At 41.9% G+C, this 20,107-nt stretch overlaps 1 protein-coding gene across 3 annotated transcripts in view; it reads right to left on the bottom strand.

Annotated features, from left to right (window-relative positions):
* The window catches only part of NRD1 (nardilysin (N-arginine dibasic convertase)), an 80,539-nt gene extending 74,452 nt beyond the window's left edge, over positions 1–6,087 (bottom strand). For 2 of the 3 annotated variants that reach the window (XR_001363331.1, XM_005872482.2), the window contains exon 1: positions 5,574–6,087. Coding sequence is in view for 2 of the 3 variants with exons in the window: in XM_005872482.2 (XP_005872544.1) it covers positions 5,574–5,917 (344 nt within the window). In the remaining variant the exon portion in view is untranslated. The remainder of the gene's footprint in view (positions 1–5,573) is intronic. The other variant, XM_005872483.2, reaches the window with a different exon arrangement.
* Between the last annotated feature and the right edge of the window lie 14,020 nt (positions 6,088–20,107).

Here is a 20,107-nt window from a genome sequence, read left to right as displayed (position 1 = left end):
CCCCCTCCCCCCCCCGAGTGCACAAATTTTTGTGCACTGGGCCTCTAGTATATATATATAAAACCCTGATATGCAAATAGACCAAACAGAGAAACAACCAATTCACTGGTGCACTAACCACCAGGGAGCACGCACAGAACATGGCGGGCGTCAGCGGCAGGCAACAGAGCACGGAACATGGCAGGCATCAGCAGGTGAGCGGGGGTGCCAGACCAAGGTGGGGCGCCAGTCACTGTCATCCGGGCAAGCCTCTGGTGGTTACTGAAAATTCTTGGCTCCCACACACACGGTCCCACCCGGCACTTGCACCCACTGCCGGTGCCTGATGCCGGCCCCAATCACCCCTCAAGGCTTCTCTACCTTCCCCTGCTCCTGAGGGGCGATCGGGGCAGCAGCCACCACTCATACCCGCTGCTGGCGCCAGCCCTAATCGTCCACGCCATCAGCGGGTGCAAGCGGGGCCAGCACCATCAGTGCATGGGAGCGGTGGCAGCGAGAGTTGGCTGCTGGCAGACAGGGGACGGGGGGAGGGGCCATGGCGGGAGGGGCCAGGCGGGGGCACGGAGGATGGGCTGAGACCTGCCCCTGTGCCCATTGCAGCCTCGCAGCCCCGCAGCCCACAGTTCCTTTCAAGGTGCACGAATTCATGCACTGGGTCCCTAGTATAGATATAAATTCTCAAATATGCACAAGGAATCATGTATAAAAAAGATTGTTGAAGCATTGGAAACAACTTAAATGCCCAACAATGAAAGAAAAGATACATTGTGGCATAATCATAAAGAAATATATAATAGAAAACTAGGTGCACTAGTGGTTTGGCTCAGTGGATAGAGCATTGGCCCACACTGAAGGGTCCTGGGTTCAATTCCAGTCAAGGGCACATAACCTCAGTTGAAGGCTTGCTCCCTAGCCCTGGTCAGGGCATGCAGAACACAACCAATCGATGTCTCTCTCTCACATCAATGTTTCTCAGGTGAAAAAAAAAAAAAAAAAAAAAAAAAAAAAGAAAGCTGGGAATAATGTAAGTGATCAATAATGAAAAACAGATCAATTATAATGTATTCATACAAAAAGCTACTAAATAGCTTTTAACACAAATAACTGGTGTTACATTTATCAGCATGGGCAAATATCGAAAGCAATGCTAAAACAAAACAAAAAAGCAGGTTACAAGACATTTGATGTGATATAACTTCTATTTCTATAAAGTCTTAAAACAGTAATACTGTTTACAGGTAAATGTATATTTAATAAAAATATACATAGAAACTGTATAGATGCCAAATTCAGATAATGGTTAACCCTGGAAAATGATGGTAGAGAATGACATGGGAGGAGGCAGTGCACAAAGAGCTTCAAGTATATCTGTATGGTTTTGTTTCTTTAAAAAACTTTTTATCTAAAATAAAAGCAAGAAATAAAATTATTTTTTAAAACACACACACACACACACACACACACACACAAAACAGCCTGGCCAGTATGGCTCGGTGGTTGAGCATCGACCTATGAACCAGGAGGTCACCTGGTCAGAGCAAAAGCGATTGTGGGCTCGATCCCTAGTAAGGGGAGTGCGAGAGGCAGCGGATCAATGCATCAATGATTCTCTCTCGTCATTGACGTTTCTATCTCTCCCTCTCCTTCCTCTCTGAAATCAACAAATATATATATATTTTTAAATACAAACTGAAAAACATCTATATAATAAAAGACTAAGCGACCACTACGGCAGAATGACCAGAATGACTGATCACTATGATGCACACTGACCACCAGGGGGCAGATGCTCAACATAGGAGTTGCCCCCTGGTGGTCAGTGTGCTCCAACAGGGGGAACACTGCTCAGCCAGAAGCCGGACTCACGGCTGGCGAGCGCAGTGGCAATGGCGGGAGCCTCTCCCCCGCTCCGTGGCAGCGCTAAGGAGCAGCAAGCTGAGCAGCGAGCAGGCGGGCCCCGGACTGTGAGAGGAATGTCCGACTACCGGGCCTAAGCCAGCAGTTGGACATCCCTCGAGACTGGGCTGAGGGACCCCTTCCCCCAGCACAAATTTCATGCACCAGGCCTCTAGTAATATAATAATTAGGCCAGAGGAGAAAAGGATGAAGGCATCAGAAATGGAAGCAAGACTACAAGACAGGTACTATTCTAGGCACTGAGGTACACCAGTGAACAAAACAAAGTCCTGGCTCTCACGAACAAATAAATATATACTGTATCCAATGACAGTAAGTGCTATGAAGAAAAATAAAATAGTAAGAAAGAATATAGGGGTGGGAAACCTGAGTAATGAGGTAACCTAGGGAGCAAAGGAAGCAGGGAAAAGAAGAAGTCTGGGGAATGAGCCATAGGCATTCCAAAATGTAGAGGTCAAGAGGATAAGGAGGATCCTGCAAATAAGGCAGAAAGAGAACTAAGTACAGTGCTGACCTGGAAGCCAACTGAAAAAAGCACTTCAAGACGGAAACTGTGTCATATGATACTGAAAGGTCTATGAAGATAAGAACTTGAGAACCAATTGTAAAGGTTATTGGTGGTCTTGAAAATAGCAATTTTGGTACAGCAACAGTGGCAAAAGCCCACTGAGTTCAAGAAACAATAGAGGATGATAACTCCATCCTTTGTGTGTGTGTGTGTGTGTGTGTGTGTGTGTGTGTGTGTTAATCCTCACCCAAGGATATTTTTCCATTGATCTTATAGAGAATGAAAAAGAGAGGGAAAGACAGAGAAACATCGATGGGAGAGAAACACATCAATTGGTTGCCTCCTGCATGCGCCACAACCAGGGCCCTGGCTAGAGAGGAGCCTGCAACCAAGGTACATGCCCTTGACCAGAATCGAACCCAAGACTCTTTGGTCTGCAGGCCGACGCTCTATCCACTGAGCCAAACTGGGTAGGCCCAGACAACTCTTTTAATAAGCTTTGCTATAAAGGAAACCAAGAAAGTTGAGTAGCTGGAAGGGGATAGTGCAAAGGGAATGTGAAGTAAAGAAATGTTTTTCCACAGAAGATAAAAACAATTACAGCATATCTGTATGCTTGTGGTAAAGATCCAGTAAGAGAAGGAAACTGATGATGCAACACAGAATGAAATAATTGATATATGGGGTCAGTAAAGAGGAGATGGGATCTAGTGTACAAGTGGAGAGGTTTTAGTATATATAGTTGATTTATTAACAGACGCATTCAAAGACTCAAAGAGTCAGTGCCTCCCTACAAAAAATTCAGCACAACAGAGGGGAAACACAAATAGAACTCACAAAAATGAAATAGCTTGAAAAAAGTTGCTACCGGGGCATACAAGATTGTAAATAACTTAGCCACCCAGCCAGGGCTCAGCTACTGTTCTAATTGCTCTAGATGTATTCTTTCATTTAATGACCTCATTTCCGGCAAATTCATTTGACAAATACTTCTTTTTGTGTGTGTGTTTTGTTGTTGTTGTTGTTGTTATTTGTTAATCCTCACCCGAGGATATTTTTCCATTAATTTTTAGGAAGAGTGGAAGAGAGAGGGAAAGAGAGAGAAACATCGATGTGAGAGAAACACATCGATTGGTTGCCTCCTGCACGAGCCCCCACAAGTTGGTTGGAACATCGTCCAGTTGTGCCTTGGACTGTGGTCAGGGCACATACCTAGGTTGGGGGTTCGATCCCTGGTCAGGGTGCATATCAATGTTTCTCTCTCCTTCCCACCTTCCTTTCTCTCCAAAAATCAATAGAGAAACATATTAAGTGAGGATAAAAATTTTAAAAAAAGAACAGTACCTGATACATAGTGTGTATTCTATAAATATTAGCTGTTATTATGTATCTTTATATAGGCAGACAAAAACTGAAGCTGTTATTGAACATTTAATTTGGAAGACAAAAACTAAACACCTTTTATGAAGGTTTCAACTTGTTCATTTACATATTACTAATACAACCACATCTTTAATGAAAAAAGGAAAATTTAGCCCCTCCATAAAGATCTCTTTAACCTGCAACCTGGGGGGAAAAAAAATAGTACAAAGACATGGAGTGAAAACACAAAACAGACCGGTCTTAAACTTGAGGTTAAATCACTTTTTTCTAGATTTGTTTCAATCATCTGTCAAATGGGGATGGGTGGGGAGTGGAAAAAATTATCTCGAAGGTTCTTTCCTGCTCTAAACAAATTTGTTTGTTTACAAACAAATTGGAACTAAAAATCCTTCAGCTTTCAACTCAACAAGAGTATGAATTCTATAAAAGTCAGTCAATGGTACACTGGGTTTGGTGGCAGGGTTTTCCAATCAACTATGTTATTATTTAGCTGTGTAATTCTGAGCAAGAAGCAAACTCTCTGGATCTCAATTTCTTCAACCTGTAAAATGAAGCTGTATACAATCTCTTTAAAATACAGGACATTCTATGAAGTAAGCTACCTGTGAGGGAAATATTCAGCTGGGGATTCAGCCACCAGCTAAGAGATGTTTAGAAGATTTCAGTATTGCCGAAACCGGTTTGGCTCGGTGGATAGAGCGTCGGCCTGTGGACTGAAAGGTCCCAGGTTCGATTCCGGTCAAGGGCATGTACCTGGGTTGCGAGCCCATCCCCAGTAGGAGATGTGCAGGAGGCAGCTGATCGATGTTTCTCTCTCATCGATGTTTCTAACTCTCTATCTCTCTCCCTTCCTCTCTGTAAAAAAAAATCAATAAAATATATTTTTTAAAAAAAAGATTTCAGTATAAAGCAAAAGTAGAGAATTTCAGAACTAGGAAACACCTTACGAGTCTAAGACTCACACAACTGAGACTGATATATTCTTGGAAGAGGTCACCCAATCATGCCAGTAATGAGAAACCCATGGAAACAAGCCACTTCATCACGGGCCAACTATGATGCCTAAGTTCTTTCACTCAAGCCACACCATCCTCTAGTACAGCGGTTCTCAACCTGTGGGTCGCGACCCCTTTGGCGGTCCAACGACCCTTTCACAGGGGTCACCTAAGACCATCCTGCCTATCAGATATTTACATGACGATTCATAACAGTAGCAACATTACAGTTATGAAGTAGCAACGAAAATAATTTTATGGTTGGGTCACAACATGAGGAACTGTATTTAAAGGGCCAGAAGGTTGAGAACCACTGCTCCAGTAACTTCCACCTATTAGTTTTATCCCTATTCCAACTATAAGGACACCTCAAATATGTGTGAGTAGGTAATATACCCTTAAGTATCCTCTCCAAAATTAAAAACCCCAACTCTTCAACCTTTCCTCATAACATAATACCAAGACTCTCTTCGCATCCAGCCTATTTTTCCTTAGAGAAACCTCCATTCTTGCTTAACGTCAAAATTACTCGAACCACTATGCCCGTTCTGACATTCTGATTCCTAGTAGAACCCAAGAGTTCCCACCTGTCCAGCTGCCACCACACTGAAGCCCCTAATTGCCCCCGCCACCTCCACCCGAGGAGGCATTCCGGAGTGGGCAGGGCGACCCTCCGGCTCCTTCAGGCGACACAGACACAAGAAGTGACCGCGGCAGCACGAGAGGGGCCGGCCCCCGGCTCTCCTCCCCGGTCCACACCCCTCCCTCACCGGTATTGCTTGGGGTCGCTAGGAGACTTGACGATCTCAGGGTCTCCGGCATTATTGATAGGCCCCCTCCGTCCCTCCTCCTCAGATTCATCTACTCCTAGACGGGCAACCCGGCCGCTCTCGCCAGCATCCTGGCCACCGGGCTGCAGGTCGGGGCAGCTGCAGGTCGACTTCGCCTTGTTCCTTCCAGGCATGGTCGGGGTAGGAGAGGGTCTGCCCACAGCCGAGTCTTCGCACCGACCCCGCGCGTCGATTCTCCACCGCGCCGCGAGCTCCCGCCCGGCCGCACACCACAACTTCCTCCCAGTGGCACTGACTGCAGCGACCGTGACTCTCCTCAGCATTCACCACCGAACCGCAGCGAAGGGCATCCCATTCCCCAGGGCCCGCCTCCCCCTCCTACTCCTCCAGCTGCTTTTCCTCCTCCGCGTTCCTGAGGCGGTGGCGGCCGGCGCTGGTGCTGCCGCAGCTGCCAAGGAGGCCAGGCCTGCGCCCCTCCCCCAACGCGGTCTCCTGCACGCCGACTCTCCTCGGCGCCCCGCCCTCCAGCCGCCGATGACGCTACTGGTCCTACCCAATAAAGAGGCAAGACGGCAGTCACGCGCACGTAAGCAGCCAATGGAAACAGGGAATAAAAGGAACCGAAGAGACCTAGGCAGATTCGCTGACCCGGAGAGGGCTCTTCGAAACTCAGGGTGGGCGGGGCGAGGGAGAAAGAGGCGGAGGGAGCGGCGCGGAGGACGACGGGAGGAGGGCGTCCGGGCAGCCCCGCCGCGTTTATGACGTAGGCGGAGAGTTGGTATGAGGCGGAGGCTGGAGTGCGACCCGCCACTCAGAAAAATATTCCCCTGATGAGGAAACCGAGATTCGCGCCCTGCCCCTCAGGTTCGGGGCGGAGCCTCGGCCGTGATTCAGCACGTGGAGCGCCGGAAGTAGTTTTCTTCGCCGCCGGATGGCAGTTTCTCGCCTGGGGAGCCCCGCTGAGCGGGGCTGAAGGCCTAAGATAGCCCTGGCACGGCCCCACCTTATCGCTGGCCACCTTTTGCTGGTATTCGCCCTCAAAGCCCAAAAAGGTGCTTAACCCTTTGAGTGCCAACCAATATCCTAGGAACTATGCTAAAATTGCCAAGGCTTTTTTGCTGATTTTACAGCAGTTTAGGAAAAAAATTATGAATCGCAAGTCAGTGAAGTTACATATTCAAAAACTTAAGGAAACCTTTACTACATTGACATTTTTAGCAATATCATCATCACTAATAAAAACAGACTTAGAACTGGACGCCATTTCGAAGCTTTGATAGCGCTCCGGGCACTTTTGGCGAAAGACAGGAGGAGCGAGATCGCGCTCCCAGGCACTCTAGGGGTTAAGAGGCCGTTGAGGATGTGCTCACTCTTCTGTGCGAAAACATTTTTTAGCTTCCCCACGGACTAGAGTCCACAGTTAGCGTTAAGGTCAGCCACCATTTATTGAGCAGCTACAGCGGGTGGAGGCTGCAGCCCTCAGGTTATTTTTTGCTTGTAATGACCTTCAGTGGCCAATTATCTAATATGTGACAGTGTTGTAATGTACCCCGCGAATCACAGAAGGACGCCTCAAGAAGTCGAATTAAAGAGTCACATTTATTGCAATCCGGGACTATGAGGGGTCATTCCCAAATCTCACAGTACCTATTTGGTCACAGTTCCAGGGTTATATAGGCAAAAAATCACAAAGGTATTGATTACATCTCAGGGTTTGGAATGAGGAACCTGGTTCGCAAAAAAAGCAGTTTACAGAAGCAGAAATTAAGCATGTTAATTACAGTTTTGGGTCTCCGGATCACTGAGTTGACAGAAACACATCATCTGGGACCACTGGGTTGACAGGAACACATTATCTAAAGCCATCGAGGCAATTTAGAGTAATTGCACTGTCCTGGTCTTAGGACCCCTGAGTCACTGAAACACATTATCTGGAACCCTCAGGTCTTGGGATAATTGTGCTGTCCTGGTTCCCAGGTACAGAGGAATGTGCTTTCTAAAACCAGTAAGATGACAATCAATGGGATAGTCATTCAATCGAATGGGATGATTTATACAATTCAGAAAATCAAAGTAACCTTTCTATTGTTAAGCCAAACAACAGAGTTAGAGTTAAACTACAGTTTCAATCTGAAATGATTGCTACCATACTTCAACAGAAACAGACATTCTTGAAAAATTAAAAACAACTGACATGTTAGCAAGATACAATATACTGGCACATAAAAAGAGTAAATATGTGAATGGGTGGAGAAACACTTAGAGCAGGGAGCTGTATTGATGGCTGTTGTCTTTAGGTTTGTTTAGGCTCCCTGAGCTCCACAAACACGGAATAAAATCATGAACAAAACAAAAATCCTTTCCTTCATGGAACTTGCATTCTAATTGGGAAAAAACACAAAACAAATAATGTATTTTAAAAACAATGACAATAAGTTGGGAAGGAGAAGTGCAACGATTCAGGCAGGAAATGAAAACCTGAACTAGGGCAGCAGGTGAGGTAAAGTAATTGAAAAATGTTGAAATATCCCAGTTAATTTTCAGTCAGTAATGTTTGTTGTTGAATAAATACCTGAAGTGACGTCAATTTTGACGTTATTCTTTCTTTTAACTCTCCAAAACAATGATTCCATAAGTAAGAAATCTTCAAATTCAGCCAGTAATTAGAACTTTCTAACTAGAAAAAAAAAAAAAGGCCAAATTCTAAAGTGTGACCTGTTAATTTTTCCCTTTAAAAAGAGGTCTCTGAATCTTACAGGTCACCAGACTGCAGAACTATGATAACACTGCATAGTGAGCCATTCCTTCATTCAACTAACAAACTGAGCTCCTAATATGGGCCAGATGCTTGGAATAGAGTAATGAACAAGAAATTTCCCATTTTTCTTTGAGCTTACAAGAGAACTAGTAATATATGAAACAAGCACACAACTTTTTAAATTTGCCGTGACTAGTTCTAGAAGGAGAAATACAGGGGGACCTAGTCTGGTCAGAGAGTTTTCAAAAGAGAAATTTAAGCTTACATTTGAAAACTGTATAGGCATTGGTACAGGAACAGACTTGCTCAAAAGCTCTGAGAAAGCAGGTCAATATGGCTAAACTGTAATAATCTGGGATCAAAGGGAAAGTGAGTTAGTGGCCAGGATCATATAGAACCTTCCTAAGAATAAAAAGAAGTCATTGCCTTGTCTATTTTGTATAGCACTGGATTCCTATCTTCTAATCTAGAAGAATATGTTGCACATTATAGGTACTCGGTAAATAATGGTAGAACAAATGAAACAGGAAGATGTAATCACATGTGGTTTTGCAGTAGATCACTCTGGTTAATGCGTAAAAAATAGTTTGAATGGGGGAGAACGTGGGGAGTGAGGGCAAGAAGAGGGCCCAAGAACCAAGTTTTGAGGAGCGTATAAAAGAGGAAGCATTCATACAAGAGACTGAGAAGGAACTATCAGAATAGTAAGAGGAAAATAAAAAAAAATGTAATGTCACAGGAAAAATACCTTTTTGATGCTTGGCCCATTATAATTCTGACCACATAGCAAATGTCCAAAGTGTTAGGTTAGATGTATGAAATATGAGAACTGGCAAGGGATCACAGAAGTACTTTATTTAATCTGGCCTTTTCAGATATAAAGAGAAATAACCTATCTAGAGAGCTATAGCTTACAAGTAACCCAAGGTATAGCCAGGACTTCCAAAACCAGAAGTATCGTTTTCCCATCAAAAATAATTTAGAAATTTGCCACCCTCCATTTGAATATTCATAATTATTATAAAGAGTATTCACCAGAGAAAACAGATAAATTAAGCTATTACTACTTTTTTGTGATTTTTTTAAATCCTCACCCAAGGATATTTTTTTCATTGATTTTTAGAGAGAGAGGAAGAGGAGAGAGAAACATAGATGTGAGAGAGACACATCGATTGGTTGCCTCCTGGACCAGGGCCTGGGCTGGGGAGGAACCTGTAACCAAGGTACATGCTCTTGACCAGAATCAAACTCAGGACCGTTCAGTCTGCAGGAGGATGCTCTATCCACTGAGCCAAACCAGCTAGAGCTAAGCTATTACTATTTATAGGAAATTGACACATTAGAAAGTTAAAAAAGACCTTGAGATCCCCATGAAAGTCAAGGAAAACAGAGTATAATTTTTAGCTTCATTTACTCAGGCTGTCTTAGAATATGTAAGTGCTTTTTTCCATCTTCAGCCATCCTCTACTTTCCATTTTTATCTCAAGGATTTCACTCCCATCAGGTTTGGTGACCCTTCTCTTCCTATTTTGATGAGAGGTCAGAACTCATGAAAAGTAAAAATATCTCATTTTATGTTTGAGGCCTACCTCTGAAAGATATTTTAGTCAGTGTAATGGCTGTCTACTTCCCATAGGAGCAGATCTGAGCCTTACTCCTAAAAATTCAAAGGTAAATTATTTTATTAACCTCATTATCTGCCTTTATATTTAGAATCAGGATAAGTCAGAAGTGTGGAATGTTGATTCTAGGTTGAGTAGATTGGGAGTGCTATGAACCCATTAAAGTCTCAAGCCCAATGAAGTGGTTGGGTGGTGACTGCTAAATGTGGGAGGAGAGACACTGAAAGAGGAGATAGGTAACAAGAGAAATATTATTTACTTTAGAATTTTGTCCTAGACCCACGCTCTAAGAAATTATACCTTTGGAGCTCCAGTAATTAAGTGTCCTGCCAATTAATTGCTCTTCATATTTGGTAGCTTTATATTGAGGTCACGAAGTAGACATGTTCTTATAGAGTCTTCTCCTGGAAGACCAAAGTGTGCACAGCATACTAAGTTTGTATGCCCATGAGATAATGTTCTCCTGTACTATAAACATACTTCTAGGTAGAATTTGCTATTCAAACTTCAAGGTAAACTGGGGGTAACTATAAAAAATACTTGATGTCAAATAAAAAGTTATTCTATCACAAATCTAGCTTAGTGCTCTCATCTCTCAAGACACAGATTTTAAGACTGTCTGGAAAGGAGAATGTGAGACACAAAGTGACATTTAAAATATGTAAGTCAGAAATCAGATCATATTATTCCCCTTTTTAAAGCCTAACAGTGGCTTTTCTTTGCACTTTGGATAAAATTTAGTTGCTTGCCATTTCCTATGAGACTCACTTATTATTTCTGTTCTTCCTCTATGTTTACAATCTCATTTACCGTTTCTGTCCTTTGCTCTATTCACACTGGCTTTTTTAAAAATTGATTTCAGAGAGGAAGGGAGAGGAAGAGAGAAAGAAACATCCCATGATAAGAGAGAATCATTGATCGGCTGCCTCCTGCACACCCCACACTGGGGGTTGAGCCTGGCAACCCAGGCATGTGTCCTGACTGGGAATCGAACTGTGACCTTCTGGTTCATAGGTGGATGCTCAACCACTGAACAACACCGGCCAGTGACACTGGCTTTCTTAATGTCTTTCAATATACTAGGATAATTCTTGCCTATAGGACCATTACATCTGCTTATCTGCCCCAGCCTCCATTTTCTTTTTGAAATGTGATTTTTGCATCACTGACTCCTTCTTATAAGTTATATATCAGCTCAAATGTCACCTCTTAAGAGAAACCTTCTCTTACCATTCCACCTAAATTAATACTCGTTAACTGAAATTATTTATTTGTCTAATGGCTGATTGTCTATATAATCTCTCTATTTTATAAGATCCATTGGAGAGTTGATACTTTGTCTTGTTCCCCTTCATTTCCCCAGAATCAAAAATAGTGTCTGGCACATAGTGGGTGTTCACTAAATGTTGAATTAATGAAAGAATGATATAGAAAACAGAGATCGCTATGGAGGCAAAAGATAGGGATTAACTTTAAATTAGGAAGGAACATCTCTGTCATTGGGTCAGGAAGGAAAGAGGCACAGATTGAGCAGGAACTGCAAAGATTTTGTGTTGGAAGGAAGGAAGGGGCAGGAATTTAAAAGAGTTTCTGAGTGACAGCTCCCAACCTCTATTTTCTTTTTGAAATGTGATTCAAAGTGAATGCTGGGAATGAGGGGATAGGTAATTATGGGGCCTGCTTCCACGGGAATCAGTAAATAAGATATTTGTTTTTAGTTTGTTTGTTTGTTTGTTTAAATTTCATACATCTTGAAGCCAAGCTCAGTTGATAGTTTTAGTTTCCTGAGTAACTGTAATACTTTGGGCCAAGTATTTTATGTACATTAACTCATTTAGCCCTCACTACAACCCAAGTCTGTTTGTTATTTACTAGTTAACAGATGAAGAAACTGAAGTTCAAACAGGTTAAAAGAAAACTTGCACAAAATCACACAAGAACGCAGGATAACCAAAAATGCATATCATGTAAGTTTAATTCCAAAGGCTTTACTCTTTTGCCTCGTACATGTTGCCTGTCCCATAGCTAGAATAAACAGACTTCTAATTTATTATTGTAATCATTGATATTTCCTGTTGTGGTTAACCCCCAGTGTAGTTTTTAAATGTAATATGCAAAGTAACAAATGTCGTAACTTACATATCCCAAAGTACAGTTCATAACTATAATTAAGAAAGTACCTGAGCTCTAGCTGGTATGGCTCAGTTGGTTCGGCATTGTCCTGTGCGTCAGGATGATTCCAGGTCAAGGGCACATGCCCTGGTTTTGGGCTTGATCCCCGGTGGGGAGGCATGCAGGAGGCAGCCGATCGATATTTCTCTCCTTCTCCCTTATTTTTCTCTAAAAAAAATCAATAAACTATTCTTTTTTTAAAAAGCATCTGACTTGCCCTAACCAGTTTGGCTCAGTGGATAGAGCGTCGGCCTGGGGACTGAAGGGTCCCAAGTTCGATTCCGGTCAAGGGCATGTACCTTGGTTGTGGGCACATCCCCAGTAGGGGGTGTGCAGGAGGCAGCTGATCGATGTTTCTCTTTCATTGATGTTTCTAACTATCCTTCTTCCTTCCTCTCTATAAAAAAATCAATAAAATATATTTTAAAAATAAATAAATAAAAAGCATCTGACTTTCCATCATACTTCCTTTTCTTCCTTTATGAATAATTACTGGGGGCCCAGTGCACAAATTTGTGCACTTTGAAAGGAACTGTGGGCCGCAAGGCTGCGGTGGGCACAGGGGTGGGTCTCAGCCCATCCTCTGTACTGCCGCCCACCCGGCCTGCAGCTGCTCCCACACGCTGATGGCATCGGCCCCGCTCGCACCCACTGACAACGGAGCTATTGGGGCAGGCGCCATCAGCGGGTGCGAGTGGGGCTGGCGCCAGTAGCAGGTTCAAGAGCCGGGTGCGACTGTGGTGCGCGGGAGCAAATAATTTTTAGTAATACCAGAGGCTTGCTCCAATGACAGCAACCAGCGCCCAGCCTTGGTCTGGCACCCCCGCTCACCTGCTCCACCATCCTGCCACGGCCGACGCCTGCTAATTTCTGCGCAGCGGGAGCAAAGAATTTTCAGTAACCACCAGAGGCTTGCCTCAATGACAGCAACTGGTGCCCCACCTTGGTCTGGCACCCCCGTTCACCTGCTCCACCATCCCGCTGCAGCTGACACCCGCCATGTTCCACGCTCTGCCACCTGGTGCCAACACCCACAATGTTCTGCACGTACCCCCCCCGGTGGTCAGCACACATCATAGCAACCAGTTTGGTTGTTCCACCGTTTGGTCTATTTGCATATTAGGGTTTTATATATATAGATATCTAAAAGCCATTTGCTTAGGCAGGGCTAAGCAACCTAGGCACCTGAAGGCCTAATGATTCATGTTGGAGCATGAGCCACATCAGGAGGGTTGAACATGTAGGTTGGTGGTGCAAGGTGTCAGAATTAAAGCAGAATAAGGAGGGTGAGAGGTGAGGGCAGTAGGGGCAATACAGGGGTGACTTATAAAATAAGTAGATATATTAAAGATATTAGGAACCAGGTTTCTCAATATAGGAGAAGAGAGTTACAAATAGGGAAATGCAGAAGTTAGAATAAACTCTCTGGTGTTGTAAATGTAGGTGTCAATGTGAACTCATAAATTGTAATAGATATAGAAGTTAATATAGATGTGGGTGTGCACGTGTGTATGCATATGTGGGTTTGTATATACATACATATATTCTCAAGCTATGTTCATTGAGAGAGCCTGGAATAAGTGACACCCCAATAACAATGAGCATACCAAATAGCTCTGTCTTGGTTTCTAAATGCTGTTCTCCACTGAAAGGCCATTTTCCACTAAAAGAAACCAAGGCTTCTTGGATAAATGGCTGACCTTAAGGCTAGGACAGGGAGGGTATAAGATGAACCTGGCACATCTTGTATGCCAGGAAGTAATAAGGAAGGACATGTCAAAAAGACACAGAGGCCAGCTTGAAAGGGTTTCCACAGGACCAAAATGGGGACAATTTGTGAATCAAAATAAATCATAGTAAGTAGCAGATTATAACCCATTGTATAAAATAGGAATCCATACATCTAAACTGATATAAATAAATAGCGAGAGAAGAAAGCTTTTTGTCCAAGTGGAATGCCAACAATGAATGTCAAAAGGATGATGGAATTAGAAGAAAGTCACTATTTGGCAGCCATAATAGTAATAATTCACTCAATCAAGAAACATCTAAGGCCCGGCCAGTGTGGCTCAGTGTTGAGCGTCGACCTATGAATCAAGAGGTCACCTGTTCAATTCCCAGTCAGGGCACATGCTCGGGTTGTAGGCTTGATCCCCAGTAGGGAGCATGCAAGAGGCAGCCGATGGATGCTTCTTTGTCACCAATGTTTCTATCTCTCTATCTTTATCCCTTCCTCTCTTTCTAAAAATCAATAAAAACACATTTGTCAGTTCAAATTAAACCTAAAAACTGCATATACTTTTTTAAAAAAGCAAAACATCTATGAATGATAGGTCACTTGGTGAAAATTTGATGAGGGATGGGCTATTTACATACTCTCAAAGTATCTCTTTACAAAATTCTTATTAATTAACAAGGGGAAAGGAACAACTTTACAGTGGAAAAACTGAGCAAACACACATAACATCAGTAATAGGACAAATAAAAATTGTTACCACCTGATGATATGCAACAAGAAAAAAACCAGCATCACTTCTGAGCTATTTCTGCTAAAAATGCACAAGCTTAATCTAATCAAGGGAGACATCAAAACTAACCCAAATTGAGGAATGTTTTATAAAATAACTCACCTACAATCTTTAAAAGTAGCAAAGTCATGAAAATCAAGGACTATGAAACTGTTTTAATTAAAGACTAACAAGATGTGATAATTAAAGGTATCACTATAAAGAACATTATTGGGCCCAGCCAGTGTGTCTCAGTGGTTGAGTGTCAACTCATGCACCAAGAGATTGTCAATTCCTGGTCAGGGCATGCCTGGATTATGGGTTGATACCCGGTGGGGAATTTACAGGAGGCAGCCTATCGATGCTGATGTTTCTCTCTCATTGATGTTTCTATCTCTCACTCTTCCTTCCTCTTTCTAAAATCAATAAACTTTTTTTAAAAAAACAACATTATTGGGACAATTGTCTAAACTTGGAGTCTGTGGATTACATAATAGTAATGCATCAATGTTCATTTCCTGATTTTGATAATTTATTGGTGCTGAAGCATCATATGGGCAACCTACTCTGAGTTTCGGGGAGGGGAGCCTTCTTTGTACTGTTCTTATAAGTTTTCTGTAAGTTTTAAATTATTTTTAAATAAAAAGGAAAAAGTACTAGCAAGGGGATTCAAAAGAATACCATACAAAACATTGGAACTGACTGCCAATGTCTTAAATTTAATATGTGATTCCCAGAGGGGTGGGGGCAGGGTGGAGGGGATCAATAGGGGAAAAAGAGGGACATCTGTAATACTTACAACAATAGAGATAAATTTAAAAACAAGCAAAATAATAAAATGTGATTCCTGGAATTATGGGTAGAAAAACAGTGCTCTGTGGGAGTAATAGTAGTAATTGTTCTCCATCTAACCACACCCTTCAAGATCTTGCTCAAGACCCACCTCCACCTAGAAGCCTTCTTTGACCCTTCCAGCCCACACTGTTCATCCATTCCATACTTGAACTCAGGATGCATACTGCATCACTTCCTTGGCCCTTAACCGTCTATAACCTTGTGACTTCTCTTGTACTATTGTCCTATATAAATATTGAGTTCTTGTTTAAATCTTTTCACAAATATGTTATCTCCATAATTATGTTGTGATCAATGTAGGAGTAGATACCATATATGATCTTTTTTTCTTCCCAAAGTACCTGGCATATGTTTCAAAATCATATTTCCATATCCCAAGGGCTTCCAAGAATAATTAATCTCACTTAGCATATATTTCTTGCATCCCAACTATGCACCAGGCACTGTAAATAATAATTTCTTACATGTATAGAACACTTTACAGTTTATGCAGCGCCTATACATAACTCTTATTATCTGATGTGTTCTACATAACTCTGTGAGGTAGATGCTGCCACATGATAAACATGCTCAAAGAGGAAATGTGAATTTACTTCAGAATCCAAGTCCAAGGCTTTTCTACACAAGCACAGGAAACAGGTAACAAGTCTGAATAAACTAATGCCCATAGTATTATATTAGTTTTCTATTGCTCCTGTAACAAACTGCCACAAACTTAGTGGCTTATACAACACAAATACATTATCTTACAATTCTGTAGAAAAATGACACAGGTCTCACTGGGGTCAGCAGGGGTGCATTCCTTTCTAAAGGCTCTGGAAGTGAATTTGTTTCCTTGCCCTGCTGGATACTTCTAGATAATGCTGGAGATAAATCATTAGGCCATGTATTTTATGTTGAATAATCTCTCTGTGCCTTTCTTCAATGATTACATTTTCCTCTGACTCTCTTCCACTTATAAGAACCCTTGTGATTAAATTGGACCTACCCAGATAATCCAAAAAAATAATCTCTCTAGGTTCAGTTAATTAGCCACCTTAATATCTTCTACAACCTTAATTCCCCTTTGCTCTAACATATTTACAGGGATTAAGATATGGGCATCTTTGGGAGGCCACTATTCAGCCTATCATGTGCATGTTCTTCAAAGATTCACTTTTCAAATATCCATTGAGCACTTTAAGATCTTAACCCATGATATAAAAATTAGTCATCCGATTCCAAAAGGACATTTTGTTTACTGATATGTCATTAACTTTTAGAAATTAATTTCTATGAAAAACAAGCCAGAGTTTGATTTATAAAAATTAGCATTTTCTGAGTCCACTGGTTCTTAATTCAACTAATAGGGAAATTGAGGCCAGTGACATTGAGGCCCAACGAAGCTAGAAAGTGTCATAACAGGAATTCAAATGTAGGTCCTATTGCAAAGGTCACAGCTTTTCCATTGTACCACTTTTGCACCAAGAATCTCTTTACCTAGGGCCTAATAACTTAATCTAATATCTTAGATTTAAACATTAATTTGTTCCTTTTGGATGATCATCCACTTCTTGTGGACTGCCTTGAAAATGCAAATCTTTGATTAAATAAGATAGTGGATGTACAAGTGTGTTGTAAAGGGAATGGAAAAATATGTGTTAGATATGTGCATTAGTGTATAAGCAGACAGTTGTAACTTGAAGCAGATGGGTTGGTTCAAGTCCTGACTCTGCCACTTGCATGATCTTAGACAAATCCTAAACTCTGGTAAAGTCTCTTAACCTTGATTTTATCATCTATAAAATACATCCTTCATAGGGTTGTTGTGAGGGTTAAATGCCGTAATTCTTGAAGAGCACTTACAACAGAACTTGGTCAAAATATGTGTTTAAGAACTGTTGGTAAGTGTAAAGATCCTGATGGTTTCTTACCTAATTCAACTGTTGATGCTGAAATGGGTGATTTCTTTATCAACCACAAGGTGGAGCTAGAGACATAGGAATATATATCTTGTTCCTCAAGAGTAATTTTGGAATTAAGGGGAAAAAAGAAGTAACCTTTCCATTTGGGTCTTGACAGAATAGATCCTATCTTCCTCCATTATGAGAGCCTTTGGGTTCTTTGTGTTGTTTCTTGTTTTTCAAAAAGAGAGAGTCATATAAACAAAGTAGCTTTCTTTTTTGTTAATTCTCACCAGAGGATATTTGTCCATTGATTTTTAGAGAGAGTGGAACGGAGAGGGAGAGAAAGAAACATCTATGTGAGAGAGACACATCAATTCTTTGCTTCCTGCACGCACCCCGACCAGGGCCAGGGAAACTGCAACCAAGGTATATGCCCTTGATGGGAATCAAACTCGAGACCCTTTAGTCCACGGGCCAACGCTCTATCCACTGAGCCAAACCTGCTAGGGCAACAACGGATGTTCTTTAATAATGTGAATTTTACTTCCACTTGGAGAAGATGACTGAACAGTTATGAGATAAAACCTTTAATACACTTTATTTTCTTCACCTCTTCCTTAGTCCAGAGGCCAGAGGCAGTTATTGTCTACACTCTTTGCTCCAAAAGGCAAACCTATCACTTCTCCTAAAAAGCCTAATGGGCCGGGCCGAGGTGACTCAGTGGTTGAGCCTCAACCTATGAACCAGGAGGTCACAGTTTGATTCCAGTCAGGGCACATGCCTGGGTTTCGGGCTCGATCCCCAATGGGGCATGTGCAGGAGGCAGCCAATTGATGATACTCTCTCATCATTGATGTTTCTATCTCTCTCCCTCTCCCTTCTCTCTGAAATCAATAAAAAAAATATTTTTTTAAAGCCTACTGGGTCCCCATGCAAATTGAACTTGTAGAAGTCTATCTTATCACCCCAAAATTCTCAGGTTGTAGATTAAGCTGATGTTGTTCTTGGAGGATCACTTTGAAAGTATATTTTGATAAACTTATTAGAAACTCTCATTACTGTTAAGCATTATCTTTTTATTATTGATTAAGGTATTACATATGTATCTTTATCCCCGAACTACCCCCCACACCCCTCAAGCTCTATCTTGTAGGCTATGTACCTGTCATAATTAAAATCTCAAGAAAATCACAAAAGTTCACTTAAAAATGAAAGTATTACCAAATCCCAGCCTTAAAGTACCACTACTTTCAGGACTCAAGAAAACATTGCTATAGAAATGGAGCTTAGATCACCCCAAAGCTAACTGGATAAGAGAAACCCCTTCATTTATATGTATAAGACATGAATAAGCATTAGCCAAGTGAAGGAGAACGAAAGTGGAAAGATCATTTCAGGTTGAGTTCCAGGACAAGAAGTGGGCCAAAGAAGAGAAAGCTACGTTCTTGTGAGTGTGAGGGTAGTTAGTTACATATGGCTCACAGTAAGGGTTAAGAAGGGGGTGGCAATAGTTAAAACTGGAGGGTTAAGCTGGTGACAAATCATTAGGCCCTGCATTTTATGTTGAGTATCTCTATCTGAAGGTAATGACAGCCACCAAAGGACATCAAGTTGGGGCAAGACAAGATTAGATTCATGCTTTAGAAAGATCATTCTGGTTGCAAGATAGAGAATAGAGGAAGGCAAGACAAGATGAAAGGTGAGTTGGATATTTTCTGTTTGCTTCTTCAGATACTCTTGCCACCATACTCCACCTGTTCTGTGTTCCAGAAGTTTGACCTATATGGGGTCCCAACAGGTTTCCTGGCCCTATAGCTTCTGGTTGGGTATAGCATCAAAAGAGAGCAGCAGGAGATCTGAGGTCAGCAGGAAAGAGGAAAGAGAGTATTTATCCCCCATTAAACCCCCTACTGAGTCACTTTGTGAGGGTATGTCCCTCCACCAAAGGCCACAGCTCTGATCAGGCAGCCTCTTCCGTACAACCGCCCTCTTTAGATTCTGGTAATCACTCCCTACCTGTAACCTTTCATGCCTTTGGCTAGTAATAATTCCCATTGTTGCTCTCACCGGGGAAAATGTATACCCCATGTTGGTCTCCCTAAAACCTGTACTCATTTTGCAAATAGTTCCTTTATTAAACATACCTTAAATTATTTTCAGTGTACCACTTATTTCCTGCCAGACACTAACTGATATAGAGAAAAGTAATAATAATTATAGCTAACATTTATTATGTTCCAGGCACTCTCCTAAACATAAATTAACTCACTTAATGCTCTCAGCAACTCTATGATGTATCCCTCCTCTACAGATATAGAATCTGAGGTATAGAGAAATTAAGTAATTTCCCAAAGTCACACAGCTAGTGAGAGACTGAACCAAAATTTGAATCCACAGTCTTTTCATAACTACTATGCTCCTTTGTTGAGGTAAGAGTTGATATTGTAAGTTGAAGCAATAGTGTTGTAACATAGAGAAAAGAAAGAATTTAGGGATATTATTGCTAACCCCAGCATAATTTTGAGGATCTTATCTTTAGCTTGTTCTTTATAGAGTCAGTTTATTGAATCATGCATAGACAACCCAAATATTTATTTTAGACAGTTACCAGCTGATTCACAGGTCTCCTATATGTCCACTATGAAAAGCAGAAAAACCACCAAAGGAGGAGTAGAGGTCTCCCTTTCAATAGGCATAACAGTGATCCAGGCAG

This window comes from Myotis brandtii, unplaced genomic scaffold, assembly GCF_000412655.1.
Source record: "Myotis brandtii unplaced genomic scaffold, ASM41265v1 scaffold382, whole genome shotgun sequence".
In the NCBI taxonomy this organism is placed as follows: Eukaryota; Metazoa; Chordata; class Mammalia; order Chiroptera; family Vespertilionidae; genus Myotis; species Myotis brandtii.
This window is presented reverse-complemented; position numbering and strand designations above follow the sequence as displayed.